The following is a 12,729-nucleotide window of genomic DNA, read 5'->3' on the forward strand; positions in this document are numbered from 1 at the left end:
GCTCATCTATGTCTAACCCTTTGTCCCCTAAAGCCTAAACCACAGTCATACATTACGTGTGTGTACATCCAAGAGGTTACAATGTTCTTTCATGTGCTAGAAAAATAAACCATCTGTCATTTGTTTTTTCACTTTTTATAAGCCTGTACTAGAACTTTTTTTTAAGTGGATCTTCAGGATTAGGCCTATTTAAGATGAAAATGTAGCCAAAGTTATTTTAGGATCAGGACATTTCTAAATATTTTGAATGTAATGTGGAGGAAAAATATACTTTTCTCTGTACAGTTAGTTGTATTTTTTGGGGAAAAAAGAGTTGGGTCAACGTCAAAACAAAGTTTAGGCATTTGTATCAATAACCGCATCAACGTGGCACCACAGTAACAAACCATAAGCATGAGAAGCCAATTAAAACCAATAATATATTTTTTCTTAACATTAATTAATTTGTTTAGAGTCACTGTTAAAACAAAATGTCCTTGTGTCTAAACATACATTATTAAATCAAGAAGCATCCATAAAAAAACAGTATTCATAATGCAATGATATAGGCCTAATACATAATTATTATAGAAGACTCACAGGACCATTTATATTTATTGTGAGTACTTTTGATACTTACTGTATTACAAATGTACATTTCTTGTAATGAGATACTTCTACTTTATTTTTTTATAGTGCGGTATTTTAGCTTTTATATCAGTTTATATCGAGAAACTGTTATATCAGTGCACAGAACGGACGTTGACTATATCCACAGAATTTGAAAATCTACCAACGTCTGGCCGGAAGTCGTAAGCACGCGCCTACGTCACTTTACTCCAATGCGGAAGTGGTCGTCATCGCTAAAGCAGTGAGTTGGAAGGTCTGTGAGATGTGATGAAATGATTGTGATTTTGCGAATAACACAGAGTATGATTCAATAGTTTCAATGACCGAAGCCGTTTCTGTTAAAACGATGTTTTTTTTCGGCACGACGTGTAACTCAGTATTTGCTTTTAGTCTCACAGCCGTTAAGTTCAGTGCACGTCTCGTGTGTGGGGCTGGCAGTTATCGGACAAATCAATCACTGACTGCATGAAACAAATACATATTTCATTAAAATGACACATAATAAGACATTCAGATTCCGACATTCCGTATGAACAGTAATTGTACACATTTTCTTGTTTATTGTAGCTTGGGTTTTATGTTTGACATTCAAAAACCAACTGAAGAATCAACTGTTTTTTTAGACCGTTTAAAGCCCGAAAATGTCGTGGATAAGGGAAGGTGAATTAAACCTGATTGAAAAGATATCCGCCAACATCCTGAAGGTAAGCCTAGATATTTATAATCGTTGTTGTCAATCTTATCGAAACTATCATTGTAGTAGTGCCTGAACTACGTAGTAGGTACAAATCTGATCTCCTTCTTCAATCTGTACGATATAAAAACAAACAAGGAGATCATCTATAGTGTAGTGTTTTCTGAATTGTTATCATTCTGCAGACATGATGTTCTTTTGGAAATAAGATCATTACAAAAGTATTGAAGGATTCTGGAAAAGCATCTATATCAGTGTTAGTTCAGTTCAGTTTCTTCCCAAGTCATTCTCAAGTTATGCCATTTTCAATAATATGGAGGTTTAGCTCTGTGACTCGAATTAAATGTTAATGATGAATCAGTTGTCAGAGAAATGTTCCTCATTAAGAAACTGAAACCAAACTATATTCGACATGTTATCGCAGTTGTTGCTAGATATTTGTCTGTTTATTTCATCTCTATACAACTGTATCAGTATAACACAACTCTCTGTTGACTCCCAGGCTGGACCCATGCCTAAACATGTTGCCTTCATCATGGATGGTAACCGCCGCTTTGCACGTAAGAAACAAATGGAGCGCCAAGAAGGGCACATGCAGGGCTTCAACAAGCTGGCAGAGGTGAGATTTCTTTGTGATTAAAGCTTGCCTTTTCAAACACATGTTACCTGGGCATTAAATAAGATGCTCATCTATGTGTAACCCTTTGTCCCCTAAATCACAGACATTACGTTGGTGTAAGCATCTGAACATCCAAGAGGTTACAGTGTACGCCTTCAGCATTGAGAACTTCAAGCGCAGTCAAAACGAGGTGGATGGGCTCATGGTGCTGGCCAAGCAGAAATTTGAAAAGCTGTTGGAGGAACGGTGAGTTTCAAGTTAAGGATTAAAAAAAGCTTTTTTACCCAGCTGTTGTTTGAGGGACAAGTCACATTTTATACCTCACATGATTCCCAGCTTCCCTAAAATAAAGTTGGTGCAAACCAAATGCAGTTATTACATTGTGGTTAAAGTAATTGCAATGTCTTTAAAGATTAAAATGCACATATCTCGGTATAAGTCTTTACAAAATGACCTGGGCTTCAGATGGAAATTAAGAGGCAACATTTCACAATATTGATTCAAAAACACTTGGTCAATCCTTTTGAATCAGCATAGTTCATAGTTGCATTCAAACACATCCACACTGAGGAAATATTGAATATTTCTGCTGCACCTACATAGAGCAACAGTTGAATACAATAACATATAAACACCTACCACTGCATTGTACATTGGGTAATATATATACTGTTGACTAATGCCAGAATGACAACGAGGAAGAAAAACTGACTTATAAATAGGAGTGCACAGTATTAGTTATTTCCAATGCTTTTTTGTCTGATGCTGACTTCCCTACAATACACAAGAATATCTACTTGATTTAACCTCTAATTCTCAAGCTAAGAAATGTATTTAAACAATTGAAATACCACAGTCAAAGTGTAGGTGTGTCAATCTGCAGTTCCACAAATGACCACTAGATGCTGACATGTGATCCTTTTTTGATTTTTTTTGGAATGCCAGGCTTTTCCCTAGGTGTTTTCTAAATCTTTTTGTTATTCAATCTTGCTTTTTGTCTATATAGATCACTTATGGTTGAGTTTGCAAAAGTTTTCCAAAAGACATAGTGGTACCAGAAAATGAAGATCACCAATTGAAATATTTTCAAATCTCAGTTTCATCAGAGGGTTGGCTTGTAGTGGAGCCTATATACATATATCTGGTATGACAGGCATACTCAGCTTTAGTGGTTGCCTCTTGCTTGCAGACTTCACCGCTTAATTAAAAAATTCCTTACGGCAGTAAAGCTGCGGAGAATAAATTGTCATGAGGGTGGCTATTGATGCAAGGAGTGAGGGGTTGTTGTGTTGAACACCAACACTTGACAAACCAGCATCACACAGAATATTGGACCACAGACTGCTTCAGGGAAACTGCCCTATGAGGGAGATACAGAGAGTAGGGATGGTTATCGTTAAGGTTTTAACGGTACTACTACTTTTATCGATACCGCTTATCGATCCGGTTCTTTAACGGTATTTGTATCGGTTCTTTTGAAAAAAAAAGGTATATTAACTAAACTAAATAAATAATATTTCACATCAAAAGAAACAACAGTGTTTTAAAGGTCCCATGTCATGGCTATTTCTACTGATCATAATTCCATTGTTGAGGTCTACTAAAATACATTTATATTGTGCAATTTTCCAAACTCACATTGGTTTCTCATTCAGCATCTCTGTAAAATATGTGTATTCACTCTCTGTTCTAAACGGCTTGTTGGAGCTCTTACCCCCCTCCCTGTGAGCCCAGTGGCCGTCTGAGAGACAGCGAGACACCGCGAAACCCAGCCCGAAACACACACACACACACACCCTGGCTGTGAGTTTGTGTGTGTGCCCAGGCTGAGTTCCGCGGTGTCTCGCTGTCTCGCCGACCCCACACCAGTGAGCCAGCTCAGGGTCCCGCTCCTCGCAGCAGTGAGCCTCGCAACGTCCCGCCAAGTGTGTGTGTGTGAGGAAGTCCGCGGATTTGTCCAAACGTAACGGCTCCGCGGCCGTAACGTAACGTCACTATACCCGAAATACGTCACTATACCCAAGAAGTAAACAATGGAAAAAGAGAAATCTCCAACGAGGCGTTCTGGGGCAGCACAGACAGGTATTTTCTGTGTTAGAGTTTTACTCGCAACAGGGTGTACTTTGAGGGTTTGTGACTGCAGACCGTTTACATGCATAAAAAGCTACATAACAAAGGGGATGGATAATAACCAGAAAAGCATGACATGGGACCTTTAACAAATCGTGCAGTCGAACCCGGTGCATTTCTCCATGTGAATGTGGTGCACTTTTGCAAGATGTTTAGACAAATTGCTTGTGTTACTGCCCTTACATGCTAAACTCTTATTGCACTTTTGGCAACGAGCATTGTCTTTTTGCATGTTCGAAACGGAGTTGGCGACGCGATGCGAATATTCGCATCACTCCAATCGCTCAAGTTTCACCGCGGCTTGCAGTTTGTTTTATCGCGTCATTCAAAACAGACATACCGTTGACGCACCATGCCGTTGACGGACAGTTGAGGTTGTTTACACTTCTATGCAAGATCGTTTTGGTTATTTCTGTCCTTGACTATGGAGGAACAACTATTGCTGCTTTGTACCTTCTGTGGAAGTGTATCGTATATCTCCGGGAACCCACTCACAGCCACAACGATCATCTCTTCCATCTTTACAACTGATCAACAGCAGGACGTCAGAGGGAATCCCAACGCTGATTGGCTTTCGCGAGAACGCGCCACGTGAATTTGACGCTCGAGTTGAAAAAATGGAACTCTCGCGTTCTCCCCTTCATTCGCGTGATTCGCACCGCTTCATGCTCGCCGTCGGAGGGAATTCGCGTCTGTCCATGTCTCTGCATTGACTTTACATGTAATCGCGCCACCCCCAAACATCGCATCGCGTCCGGTGTGAACGCAGCATAAGACTGCAATATAATGTTTATGTAGCAATAATACACATGACATATATGTTTTAAATGTCTCCAGTACCGATAAAAAGACTGATAACGTCGGAGCTTAACGGTACCACGGTCTTTAATAATTCAGCCCCGGGGCCCCTTTAATACCGGGGCTCGGTACCCATCCCTAGCAGAGAGACACGTTTTATCAGTCTTGCCTTAATGGAGTAGTCTTCTTGTTTATCCCTGTTCTTCTTCATGCTTTCCTTGCTTTTTCTACTACCATAACATACCTCTTGTCTCTTGTAGGGAGAATCTGGAGAAACATGGCGTGTGTATCCGGGTGCTGGGCGACTTGAATATGCTGCCTCTCGACCTTCAGCAGCTTATTGCCAAAGCTGTGGTCTCAACCAAGACGCACAATAAGTATGTGTTTTGTCCATTTGCACCTCTGCTTCAATTGCCCTGACAATTAGTGAATTAGTGGCTCAACCTAACCACCACACTAGGCATTATGACATAAACAGATTGTGGCTGCCCTCTCCCCTCCCTGATGGACATTTACACCGCCCGCTGCCTCAGTAAAGCCGAAAACATTGTCACACGGACAGTTCACACCCCGGCTTTCTCCTGTACAACCTGCTGCCCTCCGGGAGGCGCTACAGGTGTATAAAATAAAAAACAAACCGACTCAAAGAAAGTTTTTTCCCAAGAGCCATCATTGCACTAAACTCCTGAACTCATACCCCTTAATCATCCTCCATGTGCAATCAACGTGACTGTTTATATATATATATATATATATACATATATATATATACATATATATCATTATTATACATACCTATTATTATTTATTACATTTTTTGTTGTATACCCCTGGAAATAATAACTGCACTTTATTCTTACCTAAGTATGTATGCTGCGTATATTTGTTGTCGTATGTTGTGATGTTTTTGTTTTGATGGCACCTTTTAAAAGGGAGAAGCTTTTCATTCTTTCATTGTACATGTATAATGACATTAAATGATTATATTCTATTTTTATTATACATTATGAATAATCACAGATGTACAAACGCTTGTTTTGCAGATGTTTCCTGAATGTGTGCTTTGCATACACGTCCAGATATGAAATCACTAATGCAGTCAGAGAAATGGCTTGGGGGGTGGAGCAGGGCCAGATCAAAGCAAGGTAAAGAAAACATGTCCAAGTCAATACTGAGTTGATCTTGTCGGCATCCTGCAAACATCTATAATGTGACACGGAATATAAAAAGATGCTGTAACCAGCTGTGTTTGTGTCCTTCTGTCAGTGATGTGTCAGAGGCGTTGCTGAGTGAGTGTTTGTACAGCAATAATTCTCCAAATCCTGACCTGCTCATCCGCACCTCTGGGGAAGTGCGACTCAGCGACTTCCTTCTCTGGCAGGTGAGGAGGAGAATGACTAAATGGACAAATAAAGGATGAGGATAGTTGTTCCCTTTTAGGAAGAATGGCAAATGTTGAGAGCACAGTTACTATAACACTGGCTGTTAGACTTGTACTTTAGGATGTGTTGAACAAAGTATCTCAACAAGGCTTTTTTTTAATCTAAAAACCAGAATGTGTCTTCAACAGTGTTGTGCTAGTTACTGAAAACCAGTAACTAGTTACCATTACTAGTTACTTCATTTCAAAAGTAACTCAGTTACTTTACTAGTTACTTACACCCAAAAGTAATGCGTTACTGTGAAAAGTAACGTTTTAGTTACTTACACAAAGGGCTCCCATTTATTATTATCCAATGCAATAACAGTACTGAAATGAAGGCTATAAGGATAGCCTTCCTTTCAGTACTGTTATTGCATTGGAGAATAATACAATCTGTTGATCAACTTGACATGCATTATATGCAATCTGGATTGCATCGATATTAGCTGGCTTTCCATTTTTGTATATTCTTTCTCCAGGTAGTTGGACAAAGTTTTCCGTCCCATATGCCGTGTTCCGCCCGGACATGCTATCATGCTAACTAGCTCCCTGAAAGCGGGTGACTCCACTGTAGCAATAGCCTGCATGTGTTCTATAGTCCCTTGGTTAAAATCCAGCCGCTGTTGCTTAGGTGGAGGTGGAGTGGCGTCGGCTGAGTCTCTGTGGTCTTAGCTACTAGCTTCGTCCCAGCATGTTGTTTTTGCAGATGTTTTAAGAGATTTGAATTACTGGTTTGGGCAGTAGATAGGCTCTTTGACCCGCCAAGACACAACTTACATTTAACTAAAACGTTCTTTTCTTTGTGCTCGACAAAAGTGAAATAGTGAGAATATCTCCAGGTGGAGAAACTAGACTTGAGCTCCGCCGCCGCCATGATAGTCTTGTTAGTAAACAACACAAACACGCCCACAGCGCGTCTCCGCATGTGACACAGGAAGTACATTTACTCAAGTACTGTACTTAAGTACAGTTCTCATCTCTGTTCGCCTGGCTGTTGACTATATAAAAAAAAAACTAACGGAGTAACGCACCATGTAGTAACGCTAACTGAGTTACTGAATTTACAAAGTAATGCGTTAGAGTACTAGTTACTGCCAAAAAATAACGGCGTTACAGTAACGCGTTACTTTGTAACGCGTTAGTTCCGACACTGGTTTTCAATGCCAACTAAATTAAATGGAGGGATAGAATATGTGTTGGATGGAGCCTTTACAGCAAAGCACACATGTTACAAGTAGTCTTTTAGTTTTATCATGAAGACTTTTTGGTGGTTTCAGCATTTAGGTAGTCACATCTTGTCTCTAACTGCCTTTTATCTTTAATGCAGCAGCCATTATATAACATTTTTACCAAAACTATTTAAATTTGTAATGCATTTTAGATTTAAAGGGGACCTATTATGCAAAATCCACTTTTTCATGTCTTTTATACATAAACACGTGTCCCCTCTTTGTAAAGAGATTCTGGAAGTTTCAGGAAAAAGGATTCGCTCACTTTTTGTTCTGATCCATTTATATAAAAACCTGTCTGAAAATGAGCTGATCAGATTTTGGCCACTTTGTGATGTCATAACGATTTTTTGGCTCGTGTAACCATTAGCCAATCAGCAACCAAGGTAACCCCCCCACCTCACCTGTATCTCCTCCTAGAGCACCATTGTGTTCTTTTTAACCAAATATCTCTCAGAGGGGCGTGGGGAGTGGCTCCTTATTTTCATCTAAAGCAGGGGTGGGGAACCTCCGGCCTCCGAGCCGTATACGGACCGCGAGACCATTTGGTACGGCCCTCGAGGTAATTTATAAACACACGCAAAAATTAAAGGATTCTAGACCGCAAAAGAATTAAACAAGCGAGTGCCTGTTTTTCCTGGCCAAGGTCAGGGTCCTTGGACACAATACGAGCCTAACGTGTCATCACGTGGTATATGTCTCGTCTGACAGGGGTGTAGTTCTGACGGGGAGCACCAGAACGCCACTTCGAAAATTGCAGTATCCATAAGGAGCCAGACATGCCGCAGTTTTTGCGTGCCTGTGTCTTTAGTTGAAAGCCCAGTGGCGATCTGTTCATCTATCATACTGATCATACAGTCAATAACTTTGTTGTTATTAGCATCTGGATAGCTAGCTATGCTAACGAATATAAGAAGCTTTTTCTACAACCAGTGAGGTAAAGGCACATCTTTATATGACCATTATAGTTATACAAAAATAAGAGACTAAAGTAAACGGGTATAAAATACTATATGACAGTAAAAAAAAGTTGTTATTAATAAACAAGAATACAGTTTGAAAGGGGAGTGATTTGTTAAATATCCGAAAATAAAATCTGCTTACAGTTCTGTTTCATCTGGGTGTTGAGAGATGTTTCCATAGATCTCCTAATGTTGCTCTCAAAGTGCACCAGATTGATACTTTTAACTCTTCCCGGGGGAGCATGCCCCCCGGACCCCCCCTAGAGGAGGTTAGTTCCTCCCCCCACTTAAATCATGTTCACATGGATAGGAAACTAAATACATTTGTACACATCTTGTGTCCAATATCTTTCTGTTTTGGTGGTCATGCCACAACCGTGCACGCGCATGCATACACGAGTCATGGTAAGATATCTGGATTAAGAGGTTGCTTTTTCTTTGCACAGCATGAAAGAAAGGCGAAATGAATGGGCTGTGATTTTAGTATTTTTAAGCAGAGGTCAATAATTTGTACGGCCCTCGAAGGATGTTGAAAAAATTGAAATGGCCTTTGAGAGGAAAAAGGTTCCCCACCCCTGATCTAAAGTAACAGACAGAGAATCAGCACTTTTGAAACAGGACTGAAACAGAGGGGATTATGGGATGCTGCAATGATCTGTTTGGTATTTCAGCCAAACACTTCAGAGACATGTTTTGTATATATATCTGAGACCTATAATATATTGATGAAAAACAGTATAACAGGGGACCTTTAAGGGTTGTGTTACTGTATGAAGCCTCGGCCACTCAGCTGCCTTCCCTCAATAAGACGGTAAACAAAAACAAGTGATTACTTTTGTATTTCTCTTTAATATCAATCATATATGTTTAGCTCAAAGAAAAAACACAGGTTATTTATTTTTACACAAAATGCATACATGATTTATCTTTTTTCATGCGTGTAACAACAAATCATTATCCATCAAATGGGTTGCAATCTAAGATATGAATCACCAACCAAATAGATTTAGAAAGATTTGGTGATATTGTTGCTTTTCCTCTCAAACTTATATGTATTTTGTTTTCTCTTCCGCTCTGCAGACTTCCCACTCCTGTCTGGTGTTTCAGTCAGTTCTGTGGCCAGAGTACTCGTTCTGGAACCTGTGTGAAGCCATTCTCCAATATCAATTAAACCACACATCCATTCAGGTAAGGCTTATACTGAGACACAGTTTACACTACAGGGATATTGGTGGGATATTAAGAACATCACAGAATACAGTGACCTATCAGCAAATAAGCTTTAGAGTGTTTTTTTAAAGAATCAACTACAGTTTTATAAAGCAAATATGATGATACAGTTGAGGCCTAAATTATTAGCCCCCCAGGAGTTATGGAATATTTTCCTAAAATTCTTCCCAATGTTTCCAGCATTGATAAAACTTGATATAATCATACATTCACCAGTCATCAGTAATCATTTAGGCCTCAACTGTAGGTGTCTTTCCAATCAGTGTATATACGGATCTGTGTGTGACCTCAGCTTCCAGTTGGCAATGCACACAGCACATGTTTTTTATTTGTCTATGTTTGCCCTGGCCACGTTTAACAATGTTGCAGTGTTTACAATTGAAGGCAGCCAGTTTTAAAGCTTACAGTCACACAGCCTATTGGATCTTAGTAAGCTGCCACATGTGATTTGAAAACTCTCCAATAAAACGTTCACTATCAGATATTGAGATCTAGGATTGGTATTCAACCTAACCGGCTTTAATACAATAGTAGCTTCAGATATTAATCCTATGTTTTGAAAGTATAAGCTGTGTAACTGCTTAAATCAATGTTGACAAAAGTCAGATGTTTAGCAAAAGTATTACATTTACCACAGGATTATTGTATTAAAAGATGATTATATGTTTTTGTCAAAATACAGAATTTCACTCAACCTGTTATTGTGGTGAAAAACACAAATTACATGAAATAAATGTTTAAATTAAAATGAAATGTAATACTAAACCCTTGCATGTGTTATGCATGCGATAACCTTATAACCTTGTCTTTATGATTGAAGCTTAGGTTATAAATAAATAGTATATTTTGTTAACGTAAATATCTTGTGCCAGTATTAGTTGGGTAAAAGGTTTGTGTTACATGAACATAGAGTATTGTGTAGAATTCTGATTTCAATATACATCAACATTGCAGTCACCAAAACAAAAAAAGGACACATTATTAAAAGGGTTATTAAAGCAATTCCTACCTATCTATGGCTGCGTCTCACTTGGGTTAAATGGAATCCTTGCTTCCCTCACTTGCGTCGTTTCCCTGCGTTTAGTCCCTCCCACCAGGGAAGCATGGAGAGACGCAAGGAAACCACGAGAAACAGGGAAATTAGATTTAAGAGCAATGGGATGTCCTTTCCTCCGGAGCGTCACGTGAAGCGACGTCCGTTTGTGATGACTCCGCACAGCTGATCGTCTGGCAGCAGCCAGCTCTGTCCCCGTTTTTTTCACAAACACCCCCGCCTCTGTTAGTACACATTTACTGACATAAACATTTGTATCATCTGTTGTAGACCCAAATAAATAAAATAAAATAAGAACTCATTCTCAAAAAAGATAAACGCCATTCTTAAAATTTATAAACGAAAAAAGCGATCGTGAATTTTTTTCCAATAAATGAATAAAATGATTTTTGACCACTTTGTTGTTCAGATATATCACATATTTGTGACTGAATGATACATTAATTGAAACAAAACACAGTACAAACTGAGGAGTGACTCAAGTGAGTTTCATGTGTTATTTTCACTCCGCTGGGAAACTGCTCTCATGTCAAGAAGCAACAGATCAGTGCATGCACTGCATCTTCCAATCAGTGAGCGATACACAGTAAGGGGGCGGGGCGAGTATCTGAGGATTTCATCTGAGGATGGTCTGGTGGTCCCTCGATTATCGCTCCTTCGTTATCGCTCCTCGCTCCTCTGGCACAAATAAGGCCACTGGGACGCTACTCAAGATGGCGCAGACAAATCAACGAGAAGTGAGACGCAGCCTATTACTAATTGTACTTTAAATGTGTGTTGTATTTTAGAAAGCCAGAGACCTCCATCGAGAGCACCAGGCCTTCGTGCAGCTGGAGGCGGACCGCGCCTGTGTGGCGGAGCACCTGCAGCATCATGGGAACGGAAAGCCTGCTGACGCCCGCAGAAGACAAGAGGCACTACAGCACTACGCCACCTGCCGGGAAGAACGGATTCACGACTTCCTGGAAGCGCTGCAGAACAGGAGAGACTCCTACTATACTGACTTATTGAGCGACGCCGTGGTAGCCTAGAGGCTGCAAAGAACCAACCCCCATGTTGAAGTGGGGATGAAAGCTCTCCTCTCCTCTTCCAGAAAGAGCTGCTGTGGAAAACTAAAGAGCGAACACTAAATGGGAATGGTTGAATTTGTGATTTGTACAAGAAGAGAGGGCAATTTTACCCCTATGGGGCTGTAGAAAAAATAATATTTAAGAGTCTAATATGTGGAAATGTCTGGTCAAGATGTAGTTAGGTTATTGTGAAAATGTTCTGCCAAATGCATGCTATTGACTGTGAGTTTGAGAGAAAAACAGGGAACCTGTATGGTGGTTCCTAACAAGCCGTCCAGATAAATATAATACAATACAGCAGAGCTCTGCATTTAATGTTGTGGCCCAAACAAATTGTTGATTGTTGAGTGTGATGTCAAAGACAATAACTAGATTTTGACCAGCTTTCTTCAACAGAATAAATAAAGTGATTACTGTATCAGAAATGAATAACTGATGCACGACTCAGGTCCTTTTACAATTACATATCTGTCTTTGAACAGTGCCCCCAATTATTGCTCTAATCTGGCTCTTTACTTTTAATATATTGACACGGTATATGTTAACTTGACAGCAGACAATAATTACAATTGTAAGGTCCATGCTGCCCATACAAAGCATCTCTAAATACAGTTAGTTGTTTCCCCCTGAAACGCTTTCCATGGAGATTTGATTTAGATTCAATAACGCAGGTCAACTAATTCTCTAATTTCTACTGGTGAATTATGGATAAATATTGGACATCTCCACTAACGGATATAACATCTGAATCATGACATGTTTTGGGTGTATCAATATGGTTGTACATTGTTTTTTGTTCAATTCAAATATCTATTAGTATTTAGCTAATAGTCGTAATGTTGTAATACATATAAAAGGTGGGTAAACTACGACTTCCAGTCAGAAATCTAACACAAGTAAAGAGAGACAAT

General features: G+C 39.6%; 1 protein-coding gene across 2 annotated transcripts; it reads left to right on the forward strand.

Moving 5' to 3' along the window:
- The first annotated feature begins 788 nt into the window (after positions 1–788).
- On the forward strand, positions 789–12,247 carry dhdds (dehydrodolichyl diphosphate synthase). Of its 2 annotated transcripts, none has more exons than XM_034239877.1 (9): positions 789–850; positions 1,233–1,313; positions 1,806–1,922; positions 2,026–2,168; positions 5,111–5,227; positions 5,894–5,995; positions 6,117–6,231; positions 9,545–9,652; positions 11,537–12,247. In XM_034239877.1, the coding sequence occupies exons 2-9, from the start codon at positions 1,251–1,253 to the stop codon at positions 11,777–11,779; spliced, it is 1,008 nt and encodes a 335-aa protein (XP_034095768.1). In that variant the 5' UTR covers positions 789–850; positions 1,233–1,250; the 3' UTR covers positions 11,780–12,247. The 2 variants fall into 2 exon arrangements, with proteins under 2 accessions (XP_034095768.1, XP_034095759.1); XM_034239868.1 differs by having other exon boundaries at positions 810–862.
- The last annotated feature ends 482 nt before the right edge of the window (positions 12,248–12,729 follow it).

Source organism: Gymnodraco acuticeps, unplaced genomic scaffold, assembly GCF_902827175.1.
Source record: "Gymnodraco acuticeps unplaced genomic scaffold, fGymAcu1.1, whole genome shotgun sequence".
Lineage (NCBI taxonomy): Eukaryota > Metazoa > Chordata > Actinopteri > Perciformes > Bathydraconidae > Gymnodraco > Gymnodraco acuticeps.

What these genes read in the sequence shown, in the direction of transcription:
- dhdds (XM_034239877.1), top strand. Translation starts at nt 1,251, where the DNA reads ATGTCGTGGATAAGGGAAGGTGAATTAAACCTGATTGAAAAGATATCC. An exon ending in GAAAAGCTGTTGGAGGAACG is followed by an intron (nt 2,169 to 5,110) that starts GTGAGTTTCAAG and finishes TGTCTCTTGTAG; the next exon opens with GGAGAATCTGGAGAAACATG. An exon ending in TCAACCAAGACGCACAATAA is followed by an intron (nt 5,228 to 5,893) that starts GTATGTGTTTTG and finishes CTTGTTTTGCAG; the next exon opens with ATGTTTCCTGAATGTGTGCT.